Source organism: Myxocyprinus asiaticus, chromosome 50 (genome assembly GCF_019703515.2).
Source record: "Myxocyprinus asiaticus isolate MX2 ecotype Aquarium Trade chromosome 50, UBuf_Myxa_2, whole genome shotgun sequence".
Lineage (NCBI taxonomy): Eukaryota > Metazoa > Chordata > Actinopteri > Cypriniformes > Catostomidae > Myxocyprinus > Myxocyprinus asiaticus.
The window spans coordinates 16,335,923-16,360,991 of NC_059393.1; the positions used below are offsets into that span (position 1 = coordinate 16,335,923).

A 25,069-nucleotide genomic window follows, 5' to 3' on the forward strand; every position below is an offset into this window, starting at 1 on the left:
GAATTTGGCTACAGTTGTCGTATTCCTCTTGTTAAGCCACTCCTGAACCACAGACAACGTCAGAGGCGTCTTACCTGGGCTAAGGAGAAGAAGAACTGGACTGTTGCCCAGTGGTCCAAAGTCCTCTTTTCAGATGAGAGCAAGTTTTGTATTTCATTTGGAAACCAAGGTCCTAGAGTCTGGAGGAAGAGTGGAGAAGCTCATAGCCCAAGTTGCTTGAAGTCCAGTGTTAAGTTTCCACAGTCTGTGATTTGGGGTGCAATGTCATCTGCTGGTGTTGGTCCATTGTGTTTTTTGAAAACCAAAGTCACTGCACCCGTTTACCAAGAAATGTTGGAGCACTTCATGCTTCCTTCTGCTGACCAGCTTTTTAAAGATGCTGATTTCATTTTCCAGCAGGATTTGGCACCTGCCCACACTGCCAAAAGCACCAAAAGTTGGTTAAATGACCATGGTGTTGGTGTGCTTGACTGGCCAATAAACTCACCAGACCTGAACCCCATAGAGAATCTATGGGGTATTGTCAAGAGGAAAATGAGAAACAAGAGACCAAAAAATGCAGATGAGCTGAAGGCCACTGTCAAAGAAACCTGGGCTTCCATACCACCTCAGCAGTGCCACAAACTAATCACCTTCTAGGCAGTAATTAAAGCAAAAGGAGCCCCTACCAAGTACTGAGTACATATACAGTAAATGAACATACTTTCCAGAAGGCCAACAATTCACTAAAAATGTTTTTTTTATTGGTCTTATGATGTATTCTAATTTTTTGAGATAGTGAATTGGTGGGTTTTTGTTAAATGTGAGCCAAAATCATCACAATTAAAAGAACCAAAGACTTAAACTACTTCAGTCTGTGTGCATTGAATTTATTTAATACACGAGTTTCACAATTTGAGTTGAATTACTGAAATAAATGAACTTTTCCACGACATTCTAATTTATTGAGATGCACCTGTATATGTATAATTTAAATGGAAAAGAGAGGGGGTGGGGTACGTTACAGAGGAGTACAAGCGACAGAAATACTTTTTTCTTTTTTTTGTTTTTGTTTTGTGTAAATAAAGAGGACAAAGTGGGCGGTGTTTTAATATTTAATTAAACATCAGCAGGTGACAGAAATGAACACGAACATGCAGTTTGATGTTAATTTCTGAGCGCGTGCCAAGATGACGAAAAAAAATTTTTTTGCACGTTAAAAATTACGGATATCGCCGCATAAAGTTGTTTTAAAACTAAAAGGCATGCATTATTTAATCCGGTCTCCATGCAGCTATATGGCAATGCAGGTTCACTTGTCAAAGGGACAAAAAAAACAAAACAAAAAAAACTCAAAAGCGGATGCTCCGACTGTGTATTCTGATCAGTGGCAGCAGTTTCACAGTCAATGTGCGATCACATTAGAGTGAGACAGCCCGCTCGGTGTGTATGGAGATAAACAGTGATCAAAACCTCGCATCGGTGCACTGAAATGGGGAGCCGGGGGGTGGGCAGGGGGGTTATATCGTAAAATCAAAGACATACGCGTCGGATCCAAACACTCGAAGCTTAAAATGTTCTCGAAAAGGACAAGGGAACTGATAAAGACGCACTCGATGTCAAAGAAGAGCCGAACAGGAAACAGCCAGGCGCCTCTCAGCTCTCCATCAGTAAGTCGCACTGCATCTCGAGTCTTTTCCTCCTGTCAATCAAACTGACTGGCATTTCTGTCCAGCGCTCGTGTTTACGTGGCGCATTCTTCAGTGGCTGAGATATTCACGAATTTTATCAGTATTTTGAAACGCAAATATGAAACATTATATTTAATATATACCGTTATATTGTGTTAAGGATGGGTTAAACTTCCTTAGTGCGATATGGCGCAGAGAGCGGCGAGAAGTTCGGGTTTAGCCTTACTTTGATAATTATTTGTTTGTAAAAGCGTTTATTATTGTTTTCACTTGTTTTCCACACACTCTAGTGTGATATTCTGGTTTTAGGATATCCTTCGACTATTTAATCTGTAGCATGTGAAGGGTTAACGAAGTTTAATTTTCATTGTCGTTGTTTAAATGGCGTATATATCTTTAAAGGGCAATTTAAGGATTATATATGATGGCGTATGAATTATAGGTTGATTTGAACCCTATAGACAGTAGCAGAAAATGTTGAGGCGTGGAGCAGGTGGCAAAAGCTACAGTCCGTACGCGACGAGTCAGAGAGTTAAGAAAACAAACAGCAAAAATAAATTGGACATCTTACCAAATAGACCTAACGTCTGGCTCAAACAGGTAGGTTCTGTATTAAATAGCATCCCAGATAGCACACGTACATCTCTGAGATGTCTTTTAGATCTTTTCATCTGGAAAGCATCACAATCTGATTAACATCTGCCAAACATCTTAAAAAGATCAAATATACTAAATGATGCACATCTCAAAGACATCTGCTCAATGTCTTATTGACATCAGAGACCTACTAATTGACATGCATCTTATAGACATATTGCAGATGAGCAACAACATAAAAAGATAGCAAATATAGACGTCTGGGTGAGTTTGTGTGCTATCATGGTATTAAATAATGTAATAATAATTTTGATATATCCTTTCACATCCCTAGACTATTGAACTGCACTACAAAAAGATAAAAGATAATTAAAAATGGTGAAACCTTTATGAAAGAAATGGTGACCTCTTACAGCATTTGAAACATACACTTTCTTCCCCCTTATACATATAGTCTATATAACCCTGATAGCACACGTACATCACCCAGACGTCTATTTGATGCATGTTTACATCTGGAAGACATTTTTTTAGGTTGTTTGCTCAACTGCAATGTTAATAAGACTTTCAGCAGATGTCTTTGAGATGTTTATTATTTAAAATGTTTGTAAATCTGATCTTTTTAAGATGTTTTGTAGATGTTTCTTAGATTGTGATGCTTTCCAGATGAAAAGATCTAAAACACACATCTCAGAGATGTATGTTTGCTATCTGAAAATTTTAACAAAATCAATATGTTGACACAAAGAGGTCCATGTCCATGTTTTTAGTCAATTCCTGTTTGTAGACTTAAGGACGATGGAAAAAAAAATCTCAAGATTATTGATGACATGCTTTTTATAAATTCTGTCGAATTTCTTTGAAATGTTGGTTTTGGGGTCTTTCTAAATAACTTCAAAGGTTGTTTGTTTTTGTTTTTCTCTCCATGAATGTGCCCATTGTCTAAAGAGATGCAGAGATTAGACAAGAGGGTGTTTTCGAATCAAATTCGATTACACGATGGCCTTGTGTTCACTTGCTCGAGTGTTTTAGGCCTCCGCAAGATCAGCTAGTGGCATCAACTCAGGGTTTCAGGGAGTGACAGGAAGTTGGCCACAGTTACAAAATCACTCTTGTGAAAGACGTTCTGTTTACAAACAGCTGTCTATTGTAGTCTTTCATATGCCTTGAAACACGCCCCGTTCACACAAGCACTTTCTGTTTAGAATTTGGATTGTGTTTTTTCTGAATCTATCATTGTTTTCTTCATAATTCAGCTCTCTGCTCTTCAAGAGCAGCCACGGAAAGATGCAGTCGATGGCGTCACTTCCTCCCACACCTCTGCCAGTCCCTCTCCCTCAATCCTGGATGTCCCCTCCTCCTGTCCAGGTACCCCCTTGACCCAGCACACTAAGCTGGTGGGCTGCCCATCCCCGATGGGCACCCTGAAGCGCCCCACTTCTCTGAGTCGCAATCCTAGTGCAGCGAGCTTCCCGATCCAGTCTTGGGTCTTCAGTAAGGGCGCAGGAAAATCCGTCATTGCCCAGAGTCCCTCGTCCGAGACCCCTGAGTCTACAGTGGCTATCGAGGTGGAGGACATTCCCTCACTTCTGCGTATTGTGGAACGGTTTGCCAAAGCGGTGGAGAAACTGAAAGATGTTGTGCTTGAAGGTAAGATGATAATTTTGTTTTTGATGTTGTTTGATTGGATGAATATTTAAAGTTGAGTTGTATCTTTTTTTGAAGATTTAAAAACCTTCTCATATCCCAGCTTTAAATGCAAAGTAACTAAAGCCAATCATAGGTTGATTTTCCTGAAAGTGTAAACACTGTGGCACTTTCAAATCTTGGCTCTGTTTGTTTGAGCATCATGACCAGCCCACCATACCGACATTGGCTCAACCAATACCATGAATTTGGGGCGGGACTATGTGTTTGTTAAACCAATGGCAGATAGTGGTGTTTGGGAAACCACTTTGAAAATAGTCATTATTTTTGCAGTTAGGTTTGGTGATGCTCGTGGAGTAGAAATGACACAATTCACATTAAAGAATGAACATATTTTATAAAGTTTTTGTTTTTTTTAATAATTTGTCTACTAACAATGTCCAATAATGTATGCACATGCATCACATGAGGGAAAAAAAAGAAAAAACCCTCTAGTCTCTCTCCACGGCCCCTCCCCGAGAGCCTTCCAAAAAGGTTAGATAGCTGCCCCATTTCCTGATGTATATATCCAGGTTGCCTAGCCTTCTATATACCATCTCCTCAAATGCTGCCACCCTGCCCAACTCGACGCACCACTCACGAAATGAGGGCGCTTCAGTCGACCTCCATCCCCTAAGGATTACCCGCCTGCCAATCATCAATACGCCGGTCAGGACCCAGCTCTCCATATATTCATCACCCATATTCAGGACCGCCCCATCACCCAAAATACACAGTCTGGGGCAAAATGAAAATTGAGTGTCCACTACGTCACACATGATGCTCTGAAACCTCAACCAAAATTCTTGGATCTTAACACATCCCCAAAAAACATGGGTTGTGTCCCTGTCTTCTGATTGGCATCGCCAGCAGGTGGGTTTGTCTTTAAGACAAAGCCTATACAATCTATAGGGTGTCCAATAGAATCGATGCAAAATCTTAAATTGCATCAGACGCACTCTTGCATCTCTAGATGCTGTCTTGACGTTTTTTAGAATCCTAGCCCACACTCCCTCCAATACCAAGTTTAAATCTTTCTCCCATAATCTCTTGAGGGAAGTTGAAGCTCCGTCCCCCAGACTCTGAATTAATGGAGTAATACACTGATGCCTCATGAGCTTTTCCAAAAAGCAAAGTAGAGTATCTGCCGCTTTAGGGGGGTGTATGCTACTCCCAAAAATAGTACAGAGCAGGTGGCGCAGCTGTAAATACCTAATGAACTGAGATCTGGGTATCCTAAAATGTTGAACCATATTTTCAAAAGATCTCAACACTCCACTCTCATATAGGTCACCGAGCATACTAACCTCCCTCACAATCCACTCTGACCAGCAGAAAGGGGACTTATTAATACGTAATTTTGGGTTCAGACATGTGCTCGGGGCAACGTTTAAATAAATGTCTGAATTAAACACTCTGGACACTTGTCCATACCGCGTGCATATGTGAGATAACTGAACGTGACATCTCCGGTTAGTTTAATAGAAAGGCTTTGCAATGGTAAAATAGGGGCAAGAACTTTGTTCGATACAAAACCAGGGAGGGGCTCTCTCAGGTGGAAGTGACCAATGAGCCAAATGTCTGAGACTGAATGCATAATAATAAAACAAAATCTTGGGTGGGCCTAGCCCACCAAGTAATTTATTGAAATGTAATCTGGGACGCTTGCCATTCCAAATGAAGGACTTTGCTATACTATCAAATTGCTTGAAATAAGAGAGGAAGACATCTACAGGGAGAGATTGTTGCAGGCAGTTGAATTTTGGAATACAATTCATTTTAATAACATTAACCTTCCCAATCATAGATAAATGTAATGAAGCCCACCTGCTCACATCGCTCGAAAACCTTTTTATTAAGGCGTCAAAATTAACTCCACTAAATCACACAAATTTGCTGGGAATAAGATGCCCAAATACTTAATGCCCTGTTTGGGCCACTGGAAGGCACCCGGCTGAAAAGCCGTTACTGGGCAGTACACTGTCAGAGCAAAAGCTTCGGATTTAGACCAATTGACTCTGTATCCTGAGAACTTAGAAAAGGAATTAATAATTCTGTGGAGGCATGGCATAGATCTAGTGGGGTCGGAGACGAATAATAAAATATCATCTGCGTAAAGCAAAAGCTTATGCACCATACCTCCCACCACCACTCCTGGAAAATCATCTTCCTTTCTTATCACGGCTGCTAATGGTTCCAGGGCAAGACAGAACAATACCAGAGTAATGTATTCTGAAATTAATCCATTCTTTGTACCGCCGCTACCGGGTGTCTATAAAGGAACTTAATCCATCCAATAAAAGTATTCCCAACCCCGTATATTTCCAAAACCTTAAAAAGATAATCCCATTCTACAATATCGAACGACTTTTCGGCGTCAAGTGAGATGGCAGCGACCGGAGTCTGATCATTCACCACTGACCACATGATATTGATGAAATGCCTAATGTTATCAGAAGAGCTACGGCCCCGAATAAACCCCACCTGATCTATATGTATAAGAGATGTCATAAATTAATCGGTTAGCCAGAATTTTTGACGATATTTTTATATCTAGCTGGATCAAGGAAATTGGACGGTAACTCTTACACTTGCTTGGATCTTTGTCCTTTTTAAGAATCAGACAGATCCGGGCTTGTGTCATGGTTGGTGGAAGCTTTCTATTCTTTAATGATTCTGTATAAACTTCTAACAAAAGTGAAGCCAGATCTGTAGCATAAGATCTAAAAACAATTAGCGGCAAAGCCATCTGGCCCCAGAGCCTTGCCTATAGGCAAGGCCTTAATTACCTCACCAAGCTCCTCCAAGTTTATCTCGGAATCGAGATTTTTTTTGCTCAGTTGTCAGTTTAGGGAAATCTAATAGTTCCACAAAGTTGATAATATCTTCATCAGTAGATGAAGACGTGGAACTATAAAGATCAAGATGGAATTCTTTAAAAGCAATATTAATATCAATGGCTGAGGTAAATATTTCACCACCAGCAGATTTCACTGAGGGAATGGTAGAAAAAGACTCTCTCTGCTTTATAAATCTAGCCAAAAGCTTCCCTGCCTTGTCCCCCGACTCAAAGTATGACTGTCTTGCCCTGAATAATCATGACAAAACAGTGTTATATCTGTATTTCAATTGGGTCAATTCTCTGAGGCCATCAGATGACATTTGGCGCTTCAGCTCTGGCTCGGCACCTTTAATATTCCCTTCCAGTTTCACAAGTCCTTGTGCTTTGAATTTTTTGGTGAAGGAGGCATACTGTGTGATCCGACCCCTAAGAACTGCCTTAAGTGCCTCCCAAGATACACCCACAGTGGATACTGAGGACCAGTTGGTTTCCATATAAACATTGATTACAGCCTTTAACATTTGTTGGAATTCAGGATTTTGCAAAAGGGATACATTAAAGCACCAACTATATGATTTCTTTTTCTCTGTATGTGGCAACACCTCTAAACTCACCAGCGTGTGATCTGAGACTAAGATGTTTCCAACTGAGCAATCAACAACAGATGAAATGAGGGACTTATATATATATAAAAATCCATTCTAGAATAAATCTTACGGACTGATGAAAAAAAAAACAACTCAGTTGGGTTCAAAAGTCTCCAAATATCTGTAAGACCAAGATTTTTACACATCCTGTGAAGCATCACTGTTGCTCTAGGGGGCTTACACACTTTTGCTTCACTATGGGCTTCACTTTGCTTCAAGGACTGAGTCCATCAAAAGATTAAAGTCTCCTCCCAATATTATATCATAAGGGGTGCCAACAGCTTGCAACATCCTTCAAGGTCTATAAAAAAGCCCTGATCATCAGTGTTAGGTGCGTAAATATTAGCCAAAATCAACCTTTGCCCCTGAATTTCTGCTTAAACAATAATGACTCTACCTAATTTATCTTTAATCTGTTTGAGACATTTTAATTGAGATGTTTGCTTATCAATATAATGACTCCCCTGCTCTTAATTGTGCTAGCACTAAAGAAAACACATCCACCCCATATCTTCCCAAATTTTTCAGCTTCCTGTGGTGAAAGATGCATTTCTTGAAGAAACACAATATCATATTTCTTACGTTTAAGAAAATAAATAAACGTCCTCCTTTTTATGGGGTGCCCCAACCCATTCACATTCCATGTGGAGAGACAATCCGCTCATTAACATTTGACATATTAGAAAAATATATTGTCAAAAATAAAATAATGACCACATTCCAACATTAGTGCAACAGAACTTCCCCCTGAACAAAAAACACAGATAAAAGAAAAACACACAACAGCGCCAACCAGCGTCCATCCCTCTAAATTCAAACGGTACATGTACACATAGGAGAGCCCCCGCGACAACTTTGTCATCGGATTGCTCAAGTCTGTTACTTCTATACAAATTTTGTGAGACAGAATTACACAACAGAAAATAATCTATAAAACAAACCCAGCCAAATAGGAGGCAAGAACGTATAGATTCATCCACATAACTGTTCCAAAGGTGTGTTCCTCAAAACAAACTCCAGCCGCTAGGCAGAACCAGCACAAAAAAAACAAAAAATGCACGCAGTTTCCACGGACAGTCAAGTGAATGTTCAGTGAGTCAGGCCCACTCGGCTGTTACATGAGTGCAACAGATGCCCTAATCACTCCAATGTTTTGCAAGAAATATTCCACAGAACAAACTCCAACCAATAGGAGGCATAAGCACAAAGAACGTGCAGATTTATCCACAAACAGTCCCGAAGGAGTGTTATCCCACAAAACAAACTCCAGCCGCTAGGTGGAACTAGCACAAAAAGAAACAAAGAAGGTGCTCAGTTTCCTCGGACAGTCAAGTGAATGTTCAGTGATTCAGGCCCACTCGGCTGCATAGAGATTATCACACAATGACTTTATGAAGGTCATTGCTTGCTGTGGGCATGTAAATATTTTGCGGCCATCCTTAGTATCTATTCTCAATTTGGCCGGGAACATTAGTGCAAAAGTGATCTTCCATTGATGTAAGAGTTTCTTGCATTCCTTGAATCGATCACGTTTCTCTTGTCGAATTAGCAAAGTCTAGGAACAAGAAAATGTCAGATCTCAGAAATTTGGCCAGAATTGATCGGGGCCTGTCTCCCTCAGCGGATCTCTGAGCCGGAACTCTGTGAGCTCGCTCGATTTCCAGCTCATGGCCTGTTATGTCGAACAGACTCTGAAAAAGCCCATCTAGGAATTTCACCATATCTCTGCCTTCTTCGTCCTCAGGAATTCCAACAATTCGGATGTTGTTTTGCCGGTTACGATTCTCAAGGTCTTCCAACTTTTCCTAAACGTGCTCCACGTCTGTCTTGGTCGCTAGCATATTAGCAGCTAATTCCCTCTCCGATGACTCCAGATAATCTATCCGTTTCTCAACAACCGACACTCTTGTAACCATCTCAGTGAATTTCATCTCCATGGCAGTGATCGATCGACGTATTACAGCAAGATCCACCGACATGCTCGACAGCTGACGCTGAATCTCTTTCACCGCACTGGCCAAATTGAGTCCGGGGCTTTCGGCCTGTTGCTCAGGGGCTTCAGCTTGAGCACGTAAGTGCATTTTAATGTCTCCAGAGCCAGAGGATTTTTAATTTTGACATTGTCTTCCTAGAATAGTTAAGAATCAGTGTATCGAATCTCACCAGTTTATGAGATAAAAATGACTAAAACTAGCAAAGTGCGCAGAGCTCGCCGTTCACACATCCGACCCTCGCGTGGCGCCACGCGACTCCTGGAAATGGCTTCTTTTTTTTTTTAAATAAATGGCCAACTCTTGTCTTGCTAAGGCTAATTTCATTGCTAACATTTTATGTATCCTAAATGCACACTATTACACTTTTTTATTTTTTTTTTGTAATTTGGCAAAATTACAGCTTGATTGGAAATGGCGCCCAATAAAAATTATTCTACTCAGTGATATTTTCCTCCCAAATTTTTTTTTTAATTTTTTTTTTTTTAAACATCACTTGTCTCATATTTCATTAAGTATGCTCTTCACTGACACTTATCAACTTGGTTAACAAGTACACACATTTTTGGAAACTTTTTTTAGGGGCAAACTCGTTTGGTAGGTGGAAATGAAACCATAACTGTTGGACAGTCTTAAATTTGGAAAAATTGATAGAAATCATTTTCACACAATACATTATTTTTTAATAGTTTATTTCACTCTTTGTTGATGATCATATTTTTAAACATGTAATAATTTGTATTTTTATAATGGACTGTCATAGTTGAATATTGAAAGTCTGGGCCTAGGACAAGGCTAAAACAATAAAATCTATTCATGAAAGGTATTTTAAAAGTACCCAAAATAAATGAAGGCATAGTAAAAAAAAAATTGCACAAATGGTAAAAAATTGTTTTCATGTGACCTTCATAACAAAAACAAAAAAAAAAGTTTAAATATTTTAATAAAAATCAACCACTGGGACATGAAATCACCCCAACTACTTGACATTTCATGCATTTTTACAGTGTTCATTACTTTCCAAGTCAATGTAGCTCAGTCCTCAGATTCACCACATGATGATTTGCATGTCAAACAGTGGTCTCGCCACAAACATCAGCTTCCGCTGGCGATCATGTGATCGGTGGAGGACTGAAAGGGCGGAGCTGAGTTTGCTCAAGAGGACTTGTCTTCCTGTAGATGCAGTAGAGTTGAGTTCCTGTGTGGTGCACCACATTGGCGCAGGAAACGGTACTCTCAGAGAACACCCCCTTTCGCTCTCAAAGCAAACATTGCCCAATGACTCGTAATGTAACGTCATTCAGGGACAATCATTTAGTCAGACTAATAAAACTGGACCTAATTTGTCCAGAAGATCCTTGTGGTTCCATGGTACTGAGACATTGATGCAATGGTACTTTGATATAGTATACTGTATGGTACAGAATGATTATCATCATTTACCATAGCATATACGTGGTACTCTAAGGTACATTACCATTTAAAAGTGTGGATGCACTTGACTGAATTTATGTTTCTCATTGTCTTAAATAACGTGATCTAAAGTCATATTCTTACATGCTTGGAAAGAGTTTTGTTGTCAACTTTTGTTGACTACTTTAAAGAAGCTAAAATGAAAGAGTTTGGTCTCTACATAATTCCCATATTTCCATCTGTGTTATTTCATACTTTTGGTGACTGAAATTATTTTAAAATGTGTAATATCATCATATATGTCTTTAAACCTTTTGACTGGTAGTGTATTTCAAAGAATACCATGGTATTATAATGGTAACAGGTCCATCTCCAAAAACATGTCACTTTTTGTTAGTTGAAACTCTTAAATCTTCTACTGAGATTTTTTTTTTTTTTTAATTATTTTTATTTTTTATTTTTTTACATAAAATCCTTGTTTAAGTCATTGTATGTTGAGGTGAAACTATAGCCTATGTTATTAAGGCAATTGCATGGGTTTTAGTGGTTGACCCTGGACCTACGTCACATATTACACCTAGCTTGTGTCTCCAAAATCTTTTCGGATTCTACGCAAGTTGCATTCTTTCTCTGTGTAAAACAATTCTAAGTGTGTCTCACTTTAAAAAAAGTTATAGTTAAGAGCCCTGCGAGGAGGAAGTGGCTTGTAGACGTGTTGCAGCAGACGAAAGCAGTGCAAGACAGTGTGAACAAATGTTAGCTTTTTTCTTGCATCACCTGACTGTTTTAGGATCGGTGCAGATTTCCTGTACCTCTACATATGACAGACAGACACATCATTTGACTTATAATGAAGGTTATTATAAAAGAAAATTTGACAGTTGCTATCATATTGTGAAATGGGAGAGTTCTTCAAAAAGTAGGCTACAAGAAGTCCAAATTAAGCCTTGTATTCAAACATGGAAAAACCCTGTGGTTCCAAAGAGCTTGTTCTTAAGCAATAATTTGGCCAAAAATAACAGACTGATCTCTCAAAAAATATCAGCAACCGGGGGTAGTGTTTTGTCTGCTAAAATTGGTGTTTGATTTCCAACTGTCCAAACAGCCCCTACCAGTGGCCGAAGCTGGAACTATAGTTGTGACGCACTGCACATGCACAAGAACTTGCTTCTTTGGAAATAATATGAAAGGATCAGCACTTCCGAAACATTTGAGTAGAAATTTCTAGGGCTATCAGTCAGTTGAAATTTGTAATCATAGGAATTACATGATATGGCGATTTATTAATCGAATCAATCGCATATATTAATATTTGCTGAGAAAGGCACTCAAATAACGATTATTCAATATATAATGATTAAATAATTATAAATAGTTATATTTAAATAATAATATAATGTATATATAGTGTATACAGTATAACTATCTAGTCCATACGATTCATGTGCCATTTTTTCAAGTCTTTTGAAGCTATATGATCACTTTGTGTGAGAAACAGACTGTATTATTATTCACTAATAATGTTCCCCTACCAGCGTAACTTTTGTGCATGCGCATATTCAAACCTGCTGCACAAAGACATGTCATGCCAGGTTTTACATCTACAAACACAAGGACAAACTCCACTGGTTCTCGCATGTCTCAATCAATTGCGTCATGCAGAATTTGACAATGCATATGTGCAAATTAGTTTAGAGAGCTATGACGGTAGGCAAGATTGCATTTTGGAGTCGGGGTAATTAGAAGTGCAAACTTTTCACACTGATGAGATAGTGTGGTTGTATTTTCTCAGACAAACAGGAGAACCGCAGGCCGTTGGCCCATGAGTGTTTGGGGGAAGTTCTGCGTATCCTGCGGCAGGTCATCAGCATGTACCCCCTCCTCAACACGGTGGAGACACTGACCGCTGCCGGCAAACTCATCTCACAGGTCAAAGGTCAGACCAATCACAAATGCTAAAATATGAAGTTTTAAAGTGTGGTATTTGATCTCAGGGGATGGATATAATTTTTCAGTACATCACTAAGGGGCTGTTCACATTAAATATGTTTTTGCATTTGTTTGCAGTGTTTTTCAGTTTGTTTTTCTGTGTAAACATGAGCTAGATGGACATCTAGGACCATTGCGGCACATTTTTTAGATGCCGTGTCAAGTTAAAAACGTCAGGTTTTTAAAAAAAGCATTGAGACATTTGTGTTGCACACAGGAATGCTTTTCGTCTGAATGGCCCCTTATACATTCTATTTCTAAACTAATGCATTTCTATTGTAATCTTGCCCAGCTCAACAATATAATCAGAATTTGTCTGTCTTTGACTTCAGGATACCACTATGAAGTGTGCAATGAAGCAGACAAGAAAGATTTTGAGAAAGCCATCGAGACTATCGCTGTAGCGTTTAGCAGCAAGTGAGTATGGAGGCTAGTTAGTATGTTTACATGCACAATTATAATCGAGCTTGAGTTTTTGCAAAGTCGAGTTATATTGTTCATCTGTCTATCCAAGTATGCATGACACAATGCATAATCAACTATTTGAAGGAAGGACGTCAAATACAACAGGCTAAACTTATGATGACTTGTGGCTTCTACTCTTTTACTCGCAGATGGCCCCAAACACTCAAGGATCTGTATTTAACTTGAGTTGATCATTATATCTCTTCTAGTAACTAGTATTTCATAATTGATTCTTTAAAAGTCTCCTGCGTACTTCAAGTTATGCTACCAAATTCATTGCAATACACACTTGAATAGCAGTGCAGAGTCATTAGCTGAAATGTTCTTGAATAGTTTGCTCTCTTAGCTTCTTGTATTCAGAACATTAGATCATGCCCGAACCAAGCATGACTGTTTTTCGCAGTACAAAATAGTGTAACGAAAAATGTTAATGAACCAAACAGTTGCACGGACCTCTGCTATTTTGCCCTGGTTATCATGGGTGAGTTAACTTGTGTATAATAACAATTTAGTTGATTTTCTTTTTAACCTTTTTCAGTGTCTCAGAGCTTTTGATGGGAGAGGTGGACAGCAGCACTTTGTTGTCCGTGCTGCCCACAGAGAAAAGCAGAGTAAGTGTGTATGTGTGTCAGATTTACAATTTTTAGGAGTGGCCATTGGCAGCAGTCTTGACCTCTTGAATGTGCTGTTCTTTGATAGGAATGCCACGATCTACTGAAATAGGAACACGTATATGATGGAAGAGTAGTTTGTATGTGTGACAAAATTAATATATGGAACTTGAAAATGTGTGTATACATTATAAATTAAGATTTATTTGTTCCTATTTAAATATTCAGTCTATGGAGAATCTTTCTGGTCACGAGTCTTCGCACACACGGAGTGACTCATCTGAGCTGGGTAGAGTATTTCATTTTCTGATGAATTCAGAAATAAAGGAATGCACTTATGGATAAAAAGAGTGAACTACTATAAAAATATGCAAGTATACAGTACATCCCGTTTGATTTGTTTTTTCTTTAGCATGAAAACCTGCTTAAGCTTCCATATAGAATTGACATGCTTAAAATAAAATCCGACATCAAAACATTATATTGTACAAAAGATAAGAACTGTTTGAAATTGAAAAATAGACCACTAAATATAAACAATTAGCTAATATTGGCAAATAACGATATGATCACCAATATATAGTGCATCTTTAAATGATTTTAAAGGGATGAATATTGATTCTATTCCTGTGAATGCATGCTTACAGTAATGAGTTCAGAAGAAGTGGACATTATACTGCAGCGCAGTGAAGGTGGTGTTGAATCTGCCTTGACATACGCCAAGACCATCTCCAAATACACGAAGGATCTGATCGGCTATGTTGAGAAAAAGCTTGCGCTGGGTAAGATCAAGTGTGTTTTTTTGGGGGGGGTTCAGCGTGTTTACATGCACAATCTTCGACTGATTGTTTCGTAAGCCGACAACATGTATGGCCATATAAACACCTTAAACGATGTCCTTCTCTTGGGTTAAGGCCCTTAACGGTTAAGCAAAAACCAATCGACACAGATTTTTGCCTATTAATGAAGTCTTGATCTTTCATTGGAGAAAAAAAAAAAGCATTCTAACTATATATCTCGCAGTTGTGACTCTCATAATTGTGACTTTATATCTCGCAATTGCAAGATTTCATTTCTTGCACATGGAAGTTTATGTATCGTAATTATATATTATACTTGCAACCTGCAAGATATAAAGTCGCAAATGCGAGGAATGTGTTCTTGCAGCTACGAGCAGTGAAGTCTTGCAATCACGAGGTGTGAAGTCTTGCAACTGATATGAAATTGTAATTGCAAAGTATGCAGTCGTTTTTTTTCTGTGGCGGAATCAAGGCATCATACCTGTTACCCTGACTTCACATTGCATGTAAACACTTATCCAATGTGCACAATTGTTGTGACTGTTTACGTTTTGACATCAAAAGCAGAGAATAACCCGATAATTTCAAATCTCATGTAAATGTAAACTTTGTCAATTTGTTTTTTAATAAGCAGATTTTTGGTAGTTATCATCATATAGGCGCATGCAAATGTGCTCATTATAGTTATTACATGATTTAAATGACTAAATTAACATTGGCTAAGTGCAGAATATGATTATCAAAATATGTAAATGAGATGAAGATAACAACCAAAAGAGTCCAATATGGAAACATGATTCTTGAGGGTTTTTTGATGTAAAGAACTTTTTTATTTTTAAGAGTAGCTATCTAAAGAGACTTTACATTTATCTTATTTTACAATTTGTTTTAGAGCTGGAGTTCTCCAAAGGTCTACAAAGGATCTATCAGTCATGTAAACAGACAATCACACAGGTGAGTTTTTAGTTGATGAAACTTTGCAGTCTTCAGGGTTTCCTCCTCCTCATCTACTTTCCTTCTCCTACATCTCTTTTACTTTCCATCAGCCCCATATGCCGTTTTTCTCCATCTACTCTCTGGCACTGGAGCAGGACCTGGAGCAGAGTGCTGGGATGCACCAGGCAGCCTCTACCCTGCAGAACCAAACCTTCATCATGGTACAATACCATCATCATGTCCATCACTTACCTCCATTCAATATATTAACTTTCTGTCCTGTACAGTAAGGGTTTCAATAAATTTATTATGGATTGTCCCCTTTTTAAAACTCTGTAGTTAAGTGTATGTTCACTTTGGGTTCATCCACAGCCTCTTCTACTCCGCAAACAAGAGCATGAGAAGAAACGCAAGGAGATCAAGGAACAGTGGCTAAAAGCCAAGAGAAAGCTGGTAACTTGTGCCAAACTTATACTTGTGGTTCTTTATATTTGCATTTATGTTCTTGGGTAGTATTTATTTATTTTTTTTTTCAAAGCAACTTAAAATACAGTCCAAAAATCATGTTACTGACAAATACCAAGATGGGCAACTGAGAAAATGCAGTGCTTGTGAAGCTAGGCCAGGTCCACACTAAGGAGCCGTTAACAAACATTTTTGCATCTGTTCGTGCTGTTGTTCATTTGTTTTCCTATGTAAACATGCGCTAGACAAATGTCTTTGACCGGTGTTGACTTGCTGTTTTTTCAGCAGTTTGCGTAGGAGTGGCACATTTTTTAGACACCGTGTTAACTTAAAAGAACTTTAAAGGTTAAATGTGTCTCGGCACGTGCGTTCATTGCGCTGCATCTAACTTTTTTTTTTTTTTTAACAAGAACACGTTCAGTCTGAACGGCTCCAATCCGTTTTAGTTTAAAAACTACATTTTCGGTTTTCTAATGTTATTGTTTGTAATAATTGAGAGCATTTCGTAAGTGTGTTTTTTGGTGGATGAAAATGCCATTCCAGTGTGGATGAGGCATAAACGTCACGAAATCAATACGTTTTCTAAACGAAAACCTATTAGTGTGGCCGTGGCCTAAAAGGCTGGGGTATACAACTATTTTCCGCATTCTGGGTCATCTTGCACATGGTCGAGCACTCAGCCTTTCAAAATATACTTTGTTGACCGCGAGCGAATACAAACACATTCGACGCATGTGTACTATGACTATTGTAATGCTCTTAGTATAGTCAATGGTGGAGTTTGTGTCACGTTATGTTAAACTACAGTTTGCTTTGGCAAACTGTAGTTTATTTTTATACCTCTCACCAACAATGGACCAGCATTTTCATCCACCAAAAATGGTGTGTTTTGAAAACGCTGTCCATTACTTCATACTTCAGAAACAATGATAGTAGGAAACTAAGCGGATTAGTGTGGATGTGACCATAGTCACCAAGAAGCACCAAACAACTGTACTGTAAAGTTGCTGTCTAAATTGAAAGCTAGACAAGATCCTATTGCTTTTTTATTTTAACAAGGTTTATGAAGGATTCTGTGTCTGTGTTTGAACAGATGGAGTGTGAGGCTAATCTGCGCAGGGCTAAGCAGGTCTACATGACGCGCTGTGAGGAATATGACAAGGCGAGGACGGCGGCTAACAGAGCTGAGGAGGAGGGTGGAAGCTCTACCACCAAAACCGTTGACAAAAAGAAACGACTGGAGGAAGATGCCCGCAACAAGGTCACCACTTTACCTAAAACTCCCACAATGCACCCCTCTATTGGAGCTCAGTCATGCCACAATAACAATCTTAAACAAGAATTATCATTGTTTGATGATGATTAAGATATTTTCAATGCATAAATGGTTTACAAGCAGATTTGCAGCGACATATATAGTATACAAATATTGTATATAATATATACAAGTATTTCTGGTAGGTTGTTTTTTAAACTGTTTGTTTGTCTCAGGCTGAGGAGGCGGAGGCCACGTACAGGACCTGCATTGCAGATGCGATCACACAACACCAGGAGCTTGAGCACATGAAGGTCACAGTTCTGCGACAGATCCAAGAGGTTATCAAACAGACGGACCAGACGATCCGCTCCGTAAGTACCTACACATGCACACACAGAAGCATTTGTACTTTGCCAAAACATTAACACTAAGCAGGTGAAATCACCCAGTGTTGTTTTTTTATTTGTATTTAATGTTTTTGCAACATAATTGTGTTTAAATTACAATACTGTATAAGAATATTATAAAGAAGTGCAGTGGTTTTTTTTTTTTATTATTTTTAAATAATTCAAAACACAGTTAGGGCTTGAATGCATGTGACAGCCCAGTCATGCAGTACATTGAATAAATAGAGTGAAGTAAATGCCAAAAGTAACACAACTAGATCAGAAAAAAACACATTTCAGTGCTTTTTACTGTCATAATAAAAACCCTTTGTACCCCTCCCAGGCCACCATCTCCTATTACCAGATCATGCACATGCAGACTGTAGCACTGCCGGTTCACTATCAGACGCTGTGTGAAAGCAGTAAACTGTACGACCCTGGACAGCAGTACGGCACTCACGTCAAAGACCTTCAGATGAGCGAAGAGCCCGAGACCCATTACGACTTTGAGCCCTATTCTGCCTCCACCAGCCAGTGAGAGACCTTCTTTTAACTCTCAAACACAGACTCTTAAGCAGTATACCAAAGATGCATACACTGTTCCTGTGTGGGGAAACTTAGTAGCCAGATAGTAACACTGTGGAGTACACAAAAAGTACCACATATAATACAGTAAATACAGGACATTTAGAAGGTATAAATTAAAAACAAGGTGCACAATACACACTGGATGTATTACAATAGATATGACAATTTACATGATTATGGAATTGGATGTGAATTTGTTGTTGTGTCATCTTATGTTCAGGCCGTCAGCCAGAACTTGTGCTGACAGTGCTAATGCAGATTCTCAGAGTACCGCTGATGTACCGCCCTCTGCAGGAGATGCAGGAGATACAAGCTCCTCTCAAAAAGATGAACTGAAGAGAGGTATGTCCAAAATGAGCACAAATGATATTGGCAGTAGTGTATTACTTTGGCATTATATGTTATACAGTATATATGTTACAATGCACAGCTGTACAGAGAACAAACCACACTCAGCAACACATTAGCGACAGCACAAGATGAGGATGCGTTCTTATGTTCAAACACAGCTGGATAGAGCACAATTCCTACTGCAAGGAGGAATTTGGAATGCCCAATTCCCAATGCGCTTTAAGTCCTCGTGGTGGCGTAGTGACTCGCCTCAATCTGGGTGGCGGAGGACGAATCTCAGTTGCCTCCATGTCTGAGACCATCAACCCGTGCATCTTATCACGTGGCTTGATCACGAGGTTACCCCGTGTGACTCTGCCCTCCCTAGCAACCGGACCAATTTGGTTGCTTAGGAGACCCGGCTAGAGTCACTCAGCACGCCCTGGGATTCGAACTAATGAACTCCAGGGGTGGTAGCCAGCGTCTTTACCACTGAGCTTGACACAGCAACCTAAAAACATTGTTTATGATGTGACGAAGGTACAGCATGTATACATTGGCGCGTCCTTAGACCAAAATGGATTGACAGCCCTACTTTTATATATACTGTATATATATATACTTTTTTACGCTAAGTGTCATTTCTGTGCCACCAGTGGTACCAAGTGGAATTGCAACAATTATTATTTTCAAACAGGTTTCCTGTACACTCCCCCTGTATACCATTGGTCAAATTGGTTGAGCCAATGGTGTTATGTTGGATTGGTCGGAATTCTCAAACAAACAGCAGTTTTTTCAAAAGTACAACTGTTTACACTTTTCATGGTAGTCAATCTTCAAATGGCTTAAGGTTGTTTCTGCGAACTGATCTGGGATTGGAGAAGGTATTTTAACATTAAAAAAATGACATCCTTCACCTTTTAAGAGGTAATTTGATGATTCAAAGAAATTTAAATTATTCTTGTTTTGTGCCAGCTCGAGGTCACATGACCCACAAATCCTGGGGCTCTACAGTGAGTGATACAGACAGTGTGGGAGGAGGAAGTGGCCTGGGATCCCCTACAACCAGCACTGGTATGACCTCCTGTGCCCATTACCGTTACCTGATTTCATTACCTTTACATTTTTGAGTGTTTAGACTTTTGATCTTTTTACTCAGTGATAAAGTGGCAGAAAATATACCATACACTTACAGTGAAGTGAGCACTGAGGGACAAAAATTTCATTCGCTGGGCTTCCATCCACATTTTTATGCAAATGTTGGGATTTCGTAAAACAAATGCTGGATGGAAGCACCAAGATGCGAATAAAATCTCCAAAATGCGTTTAAGAACTTATACGCTCGCTTGAGGTGGATACATTTTTTATTAGATAAGACATGCACATAAACTACAATGGAAACACATTTATATAGTAATGTAGATGTGCGTTCGCTCCCAGACATAAACCATTTTCCGCTGAACGCTAGCAAACATGAAGTTTGTCAGAGCGTTTAGTCTGTGCGCTCTAAACTGCCAAGTCATTTATTCCAATTAATAAAAAAGCCACAGTGGCTTTGACTTCCATTTTTGTTTCTTTTTTTGCACCAATTTCCCCAGAGGTGACGATTATCTCTTAAACACGTGGGATAGAAACGCTGATTTATTCACACATTATTTTTGCGACATTTCTATATTGCGAGTTTATTAAATTTGTAACTTGAAAAATGACTATAGATAATTGGTGGTGAGCTCTTTTTACCTGGGTCTCTTTTTACTGAACCACTCGGAACACCTTAGCAACTGCATAGCAATGCAGGCAGCCATCAAAAACACCCGAGCATTGTAGAGGCGGCTTTTGCTTAGACAAGCACCACTCACGTTTTCTTCAGAAAATGAAAAATGTAGTATTAATTTTGTCTTTCTACTATTCATTTTACTCTATGTAATCAACGTGTAGGTGACATAAGTAAAATGGCATGGACGTTGTCAACTGCAACAATGTCATCAAATGAAGATCTGGATGAGAAGGACTCAAATGTTGCTTCCTTTGAAACTCCAAGTGAGATAATATAGTGGATGAATGTCTACATTCCTAATCTATGCCTTGTTACAAGATTAATAATTTATTTATTCAATTGTTCCTTGTTTGCTCATAATTTTATACAGATATAAACGGCATCGAACCTGAAATGGCAGTGCCCACCGGGCCATTTCGGAATGTCGGGTTGTCAAAAGCCGCTCAGACGCACAAACTGCGTAAATTGCGCTCCCCATCCAAATGCAGAGAATGTGACAGCTACGTTTATTTCCAGGGAGCTGAGTGTGAAGAGGTGAGGTCACTTTGGCTCCATCCTCTAGGGCAGTGGTTCTCAACTGGTTTTGCTTCAGGACCCAAATTTTACATTGGACATCAAGTGGCGACCCACTTGATCACTACAAAAGTAACAAAGATGTCCTTGAAATCAAACATGTAGTAATCTATTAATGTATTAATCTGCATTGGCCCAACAACATGCAAAATTATATAAATATTAATATTCAGCTTAACACCTGAAACAAACATTGGACCAAATATTTTATTGTATTAATATAAAAAATTGACAGATTAATTTGCTCCAAAACATCGTTTTAGATTAATTGGATGTGTGGCCTTTGTCAACATCAAATGGTCCTACGTTCATTTTTTGTCAGCCTATTTATGCACAATTATATGGTTATTTTAATTTTATTGTTTGCTTTTAGCATTGATTTAGCTATGCAGTTTGCGACCGTATCAGAACAGAACTGTTGCGGAACAGCTGAGAAGCACTGTCCTAGGATGTGTCTTTGCACATTTTTACTCTATTATCTTTGAAATACACTGCAGACAGGTGGTTTACTTAGTGTATTTAAGGGTGATTTGGTATTTCCCTTTTTTGCAGTGTTTCTTGGCCTGTCACAAACGCTGCTTGGAGACTTTGGCCATTCAGTGCGGCCACAAGAAACTCCAGGGCCGCCTGCAGCTCTTTGGGCAGGATTTCTCGCAGGTGTCCGCCAACAGCCCTGATGGCATCCCCTTCATCATCAAGAAATGCATTGGTGAGATCGAGAGAAGAGCTTTGAGAATGAAGGTAAGCCACATCAGTCTGTAGGCAAGGCATACTTCATTTTTCTGTGTACCGTTCTCTCTCACGCACCGTCGAGTGCTCAGCATTTCAAAGTATACTCTTTTGACTGATAGCTAATACGGACACATTCTACATGAGAACCATGAGTGCTTCGTGATGCTCTTTAGTGCAGTTGTCGTGCAAAGATGCCAATTGTCCGCATGTAGGCCAAAGTATACTTGGGTTTTCCACGTGCCAATACGTGGATGCAAATTTCGTCATCCGCACGGTACACTAAAAAAACTTGGCTGCACACAGACAGTCCGCATCTGTGCATGTCGACGGTGAATGCATCTACCGTTGACTGCTAAAAGACTATCACAGTGCAGTCATAGAGCACATGCATCGAACGCATATGTACAGGCTCGCGGATCAAAAGAGGATATTTTGAAAGGCTGGTTGCTCGTCCATGCACGAGATCATGGAACAGTATGTGGAATAAACTAATTGTATCCTAGCCTTGTGTAGAAATATTGAGCTGTGCACAGACAGAACACACGGACCATACTTGTCCGTGTACTTCAGCTTAAAAAGTATACTTTGGCTTTAGCCAGCAGGTCAGGTATGTTTGGTTTAGCCAACAGAAATGCAAGGTCTTTGCTGAGTTCTTTCTCTTTTTTTAGGGCATTTACCGGGTGAACGGGGTGAAGACACGGGTGGAGAAGCTGTGCCAGGCATTTGAGAATGGCAAAGAGCTGGTAGAGCTGTCACAATCATCACCACATGACATCAGTAATGTACTGAAGCTCTACCTGCGACAGGTGAGCCGCCATAATTTGAGGAAAATATTAGCAAAAACGTATAATGTGGAAATTGAGTTCAACGCAAGTTTAACTGTTCTTTACGAATAAGTAGCCTAGATTAGTGGTTTACATATTCACAGTTGCATTATCTGTTAACCCAAAGTCAGTTTTCACATCCTCTTTTTGTTCAAAATACATTTGATCTTTAGCTTCCAGAGCCTATCATGCTCTTCCGTCTGTACAATAATCTGATGGGTCTGGCTAAGGAAAGCCTGGCAGTAGTGGGTCCAGAGGGAGCCGAAGCTGGTAAAGGGCCCGACCTGGTGGACCTTGGCCCTGAGACGGACCCTGAACTTCTGGCCCTTGTGGACAGACTTAAATATCTGCTTAAAGAGCTGCCTAAGCCAAACACCAGCACTCTCCGCTACATAGCACGACACTTGAGAAGGTTGGAGTGTAGCGTTGATTTCATTTTACATTTCAAGGCTTATAAACTTACAGAGCTACCAAACTTCGTTTATATGTTTACTTCGTCACTAGACAATTCAAACCTGAAAATAACTTTTTAGGCTTTTTTTTTTTTTTAAGATGCGTTACGGCTCAAAATGAAATAGAAATATTCATGACTCTGCACTACTTCTAGGTCACTCATTTTGATTGTGTAAAGCTTAAATTAATTGCATTTGTTTTTTCAGGATTGCAGAGCTGGAAGATGACAATAAGATGAGCCCAAGTAATCTAGGAATCGTGTTTGGCCCATCACTGATGCGACCACGGCCCTCAGGGGCCACAGTGTCACTGTCCTCTCTGGTGGATTACCCATACCAGGCACGCATAGTGGAGACCCTCATTGTGTTTTACCCCTTCATCTTCCATTCTGACTCCAGTCGGCCTTCAAGCACTAGCACAACCCGCTCACAGTCTCTACAACAGGTTTGTGATTATAAATACACAGTATTCCCTCATGCTGTGCAATGCACGATTCATTTTGAATGTGAGGTTGTTGACTGGTTTCCTGTTTGCCAGACTGAAAAAATATTTACAAAGCATTAATGCTGAACTTCAAGATGGGAGATGTATACATTTTGATGGTTTGGTTTGAGCAGGAAAGCAGTATTGATGGAGAAGAACACTGTTTAAATGACAGCGATGAACGAGGGGTCACAGATGAATGCAGTGGGGCAGAGTTAGACAAGTTGGAGGGCCGTGGTATTACATTTCATACTTAAATATTTTATTCATATTTATTTTTGCATATGTATATTTTAATATTATATTTAATACATATTAATAACATTACATTTTATAATCATTTTTTCCTTATTTATATTTCAAACTTAAATTCAGTACATTTTAAATTTCATATTTTTACATTTTAATCTGTATTTTTATATTAATTTTAAAATATAATTTACACTAATATTTACATTTTATGTAATTTAATTTCTTTAAAAAATACAAATTTTTACATTTTGATTTTATTTTACAATTAATTTTATATATATATATATATATATATATATATATATATATATATATATATATATATACACACTAATAATTTTAAATTATAAAGTATAACAATACATACTAATATTTTATATTTTTACATATTCAAATCATAAAAATAAATATAAAATTAACAGGTTTTTTTTTTTTTTACATTTTATTTTGTATATTCAAGTTTAACTTTTTATTTTTATTTTTTTATTGTTCTTAATTTCGCATTGCTGAATAATTGCATAATGTCGTTCAGCCCATTTTATATATTTTATTTTGTTCTGTCCTGTCTCAGCAGAGAGCTCTACAGGAACCCCAGGCTCTCTGGAGCAAAGTCTAGACTCCGAATCTGAGCCAGAGGATGAAGGGGGCAGATGTGAACTACAGCCCTCCAGCCCTACAGACCCCATTAGTCCACCTGTCCTTCTGGTAAACCTTCAGAGCCCCTCTGGCTCATACAACCACCCCCCTGGCCTCCCTGAATGTGAACCTCCAGAGTTAGACGAAACGGAGGAAGTACCATTAAGCTCTCTGGCAACGTTAAGTATCAGTTAGCCTTATAATACCATCAGAACACTGGTGAGTTTACCCCAGGCACAGCCAGACGAGTGGGGGGAATACCAAATTCAGGACAAAGCCAGGGTTTGTTGAAATGTGATGAATTATCATGAAAGATTTTTATATATATATATATATATATATATATATATATAAAATCATTTTAGCTCAAATTGCTGAAGTCAAGACAATTCTCTTTTGAATCTATTGTTTTTAAAATACTTCTCAGCTTTATTTTACAGTGGTACACAATGTTTTTAGGGAAGTTATGATGGCATATTGTATCATACGAGATAATATACTCTAGGTGTGACAGTGTTATGCTGCAATATCTCAAATTTTATCTGTTTGTGCTTGTCTTTTAATAAAGAATATATGGATGATTTCAAAATAACAATATATATATAAGTTTGTAACATGCAAATCAACTGGACTATTTATAATGCTTCTAAAACTAATGAGGGCAA

The 25,069-nt window shown here is 38.8% G+C and overlaps 1 protein-coding gene across 4 annotated transcripts; it reads left to right on the forward strand.

Moving 5' to 3' along the window:
• Positions 1–1,391: 1,391 nt before the first annotated feature.
• LOC127438860 (rho GTPase-activating protein 45-like) lies at positions 1,392–24,999 on the forward strand. Of its 4 annotated transcripts, XM_051694775.1 has the most exons (24): positions 1,392–1,649; positions 2,132–2,270; positions 3,524–3,917; positions 12,639–12,782; positions 13,168–13,252; positions 13,839–13,911; positions 14,140–14,200; positions 14,559–14,693; positions 15,604–15,665; positions 15,758–15,868; positions 16,020–16,100; positions 17,206–17,373; positions 17,604–17,741; positions 18,100–18,290; positions 18,565–18,686; positions 19,650–19,748; positions 20,613–20,714; positions 20,822–20,985; positions 21,577–21,765; positions 22,425–22,562; positions 22,754–22,992; positions 23,240–23,477; positions 23,651–23,753; positions 24,340–24,999. In XM_051694775.1, exons 2-24 carry the CDS (start codon positions 2,145–2,147, stop codon positions 24,597–24,599), a joined length of 3,423 nt encoding a protein of 1,140 aa, XP_051550735.1. In that variant the 5' UTR covers positions 1,392–1,649; positions 2,132–2,144; the 3' UTR covers positions 24,600–24,999. The 4 variants fall into 4 exon arrangements, with proteins under 4 accessions (XP_051550735.1, XP_051550738.1, XP_051550736.1 ...); XM_051694778.1 differs by lacking the exon at positions 2,132–2,270; XM_051694776.1 differs by lacking the exon at positions 1,392–1,649 and having other exon boundaries at positions 1,679–2,270; positions 24,343–24,999.
• The last annotated feature ends 70 nt before the right edge of the window (positions 25,000–25,069 follow it).

Bases quoted from the DNA above. Each gene is read 5' to 3' on its own strand.
- LOC127438860 (XM_051694775.1), top strand. From the start codon at position 2,145: ATGTTGAGGCGTGGAGCAGGTGGCAAAAGCTACAGTCCGTACGCGACG. The intron at 13,253-13,838 runs GTGAGTATGGAG...AACCTTTTTCAG, and splicing joins GCTGTAGCGTTTAGCAGCAA to TGTCTCAGAGCTTTTGATGG. The intron at 23,754-24,339 runs GTATTACATTTC...GTCCTGTCTCAG, and splicing joins AGACAAGTTGGAGGGCCGTG to CAGAGAGCTCTACAGGAACC.